This window comes from Onthophagus taurus, chromosome 11 (genome assembly GCF_036711975.1).
Source record: "Onthophagus taurus isolate NC chromosome 11, IU_Otau_3.0, whole genome shotgun sequence".
NCBI lineage: Eukaryota > Metazoa > Arthropoda > Insecta > Coleoptera > Scarabaeidae > Onthophagus > Onthophagus taurus.
The window spans coordinates 4,999,396-5,000,993 of NC_091976.1; the positions used below are offsets into that span (position 1 = coordinate 4,999,396).

The 1,598-nt window shown below is 30.7% G+C and overlaps 1 protein-coding gene across 1 annotated transcript; it reads right to left on the minus strand.

Annotated features, from left to right (window-relative positions):
- Positions 1–469: 469 nt before the first annotated feature.
- Positions 470–1,389, minus strand: LOC139432014 (uncharacterized). Its single transcript, XM_071200344.1, has 3 exons — positions 1,030–1,389; positions 679–979; positions 470–609 (listed from the first exon to the last, which is right to left on the minus strand). The coding sequence occupies exons 1-3, from the start codon at positions 1,141–1,143 to the stop codon at positions 470–472; spliced, it is 555 nt and encodes a 184-aa protein (XP_071056445.1). The 5' UTR covers positions 1,144–1,389.
- Between the last annotated feature and the right edge of the window lie 209 nt (positions 1,390–1,598).

Here is a 1,598-nt window from a genome sequence, read left to right on the forward strand (position 1 = left end):
GGTAGACGGGAAGTGGCGGATATCTTGAAAGTAGTTTAGATCGAAAGTTTTGGATGATTAATCCCTACTACCAATATTCCAAAACTGTACGAATACTGGAACCTAAAAAAGTTCTAACGAACCAGTTACGTGAGACACCGTATACATATAAGTAGATCGTAGGTATTTTAGAATCTTATCAAGTTAGGTTGCGATAACAGTTTGAAAGCAAACTTTACAGCATGGAATTGACAGAATTTTAGTGATAAGGATTAGCGAATTTTAATTTTATTTTCGACGTAATATTTGGGTTTCCGTTGGTCGCTAATAAGAAAGATAAAATGGAAGTATGGAGTAACAACATGGAAAAGGAAATGAGGGTTAAGTGAAATTCCACGGTTTGAGAATATATATTTATATTTGCAACACAAACAAAGTTAATATTTTTGAATAAATGAATAAAACTCAACATTAAATCAACAAAAAATCATCAATTCGTTTCTGGACAATTCTGTTGGTTAATAGAGAATATTTTATTTGTATCGAAATCTAATTTCTCCCATCTCTCCGTCATTATTTTTATATAACAATCTTCCAACGATTTATTTCTTACTCCAACATACACAAACCCTGTGAATAGCGCATAATTTAATCGTCTAAAAGCTGTTATTTCTAAATACTATCATGATTTTATTTTACCTGAATTATTCGATTTTGGATCACAACCATAAACGGAGTAATATTGATCATAATCGGCATAAGGTATCTTAAGATCCATCCAATTAGAGGCATATGTGCCATCATTAGCAAGTGGGGCAACTTTTGCTTGACCATTTGATAAAGTTGCTATAAATTTTTTTTGTGTTTCATTACCCAAGATGCGATAAGCTGTAATCACTTCTGCTTTCTTAGTTGTCGAATAAACGAAATTATACTTAACGCAGCTTCTTGATAGTTCTGTTGAATCATCTGTTTGAATAATATACCATGTTCCTGACAGCTTGAATTAAACGAAACTAATAAGAAAAATTTAATATTTAAAAAAATTACCTTTTTAAAATCGGGTTTTTCTTCAGGAACCTTACGGCATTTACTCGTTACTTCAACATAAACAAGACTTATGATTACTAAGTGAGCAAGACAGTAAGTTAGTTTACAAGCCATTTTTATTATGTAAGAAGCTAGCACGTTTTTATTATTTGTACAACACACCGGATTATTTTTGTTTGGAAATTCTTTTAAATTATAAATTCCACATAGCAACTATTTTTCTGTATGATTAAACAATTTATGTTAAGTATGCAATGTATGAGTTTGCTTATCATAACGAATAACCGTGATGGGCTATTTCTAACATTTTTGAGTTTGGATTTTTACAAAATTTTTACAAAAAACAACTTTGTAAAGATAAACGAAATATAACGAATAATTCTAATACTAATAATATAGGTATAAGATTGAGGGAGGTGACTTTACCCGCGATGATATAAAATGTTGTTTACGAAAAGGATTTAATTATGTCCCGAAGAAACGAGAAATACTTATCAAGGCGACAAGGCGGTGAAGTATTTGCGGAATCTTATCTAGGGAAAAATGTCAATATTAATGTCAAGTTCAAC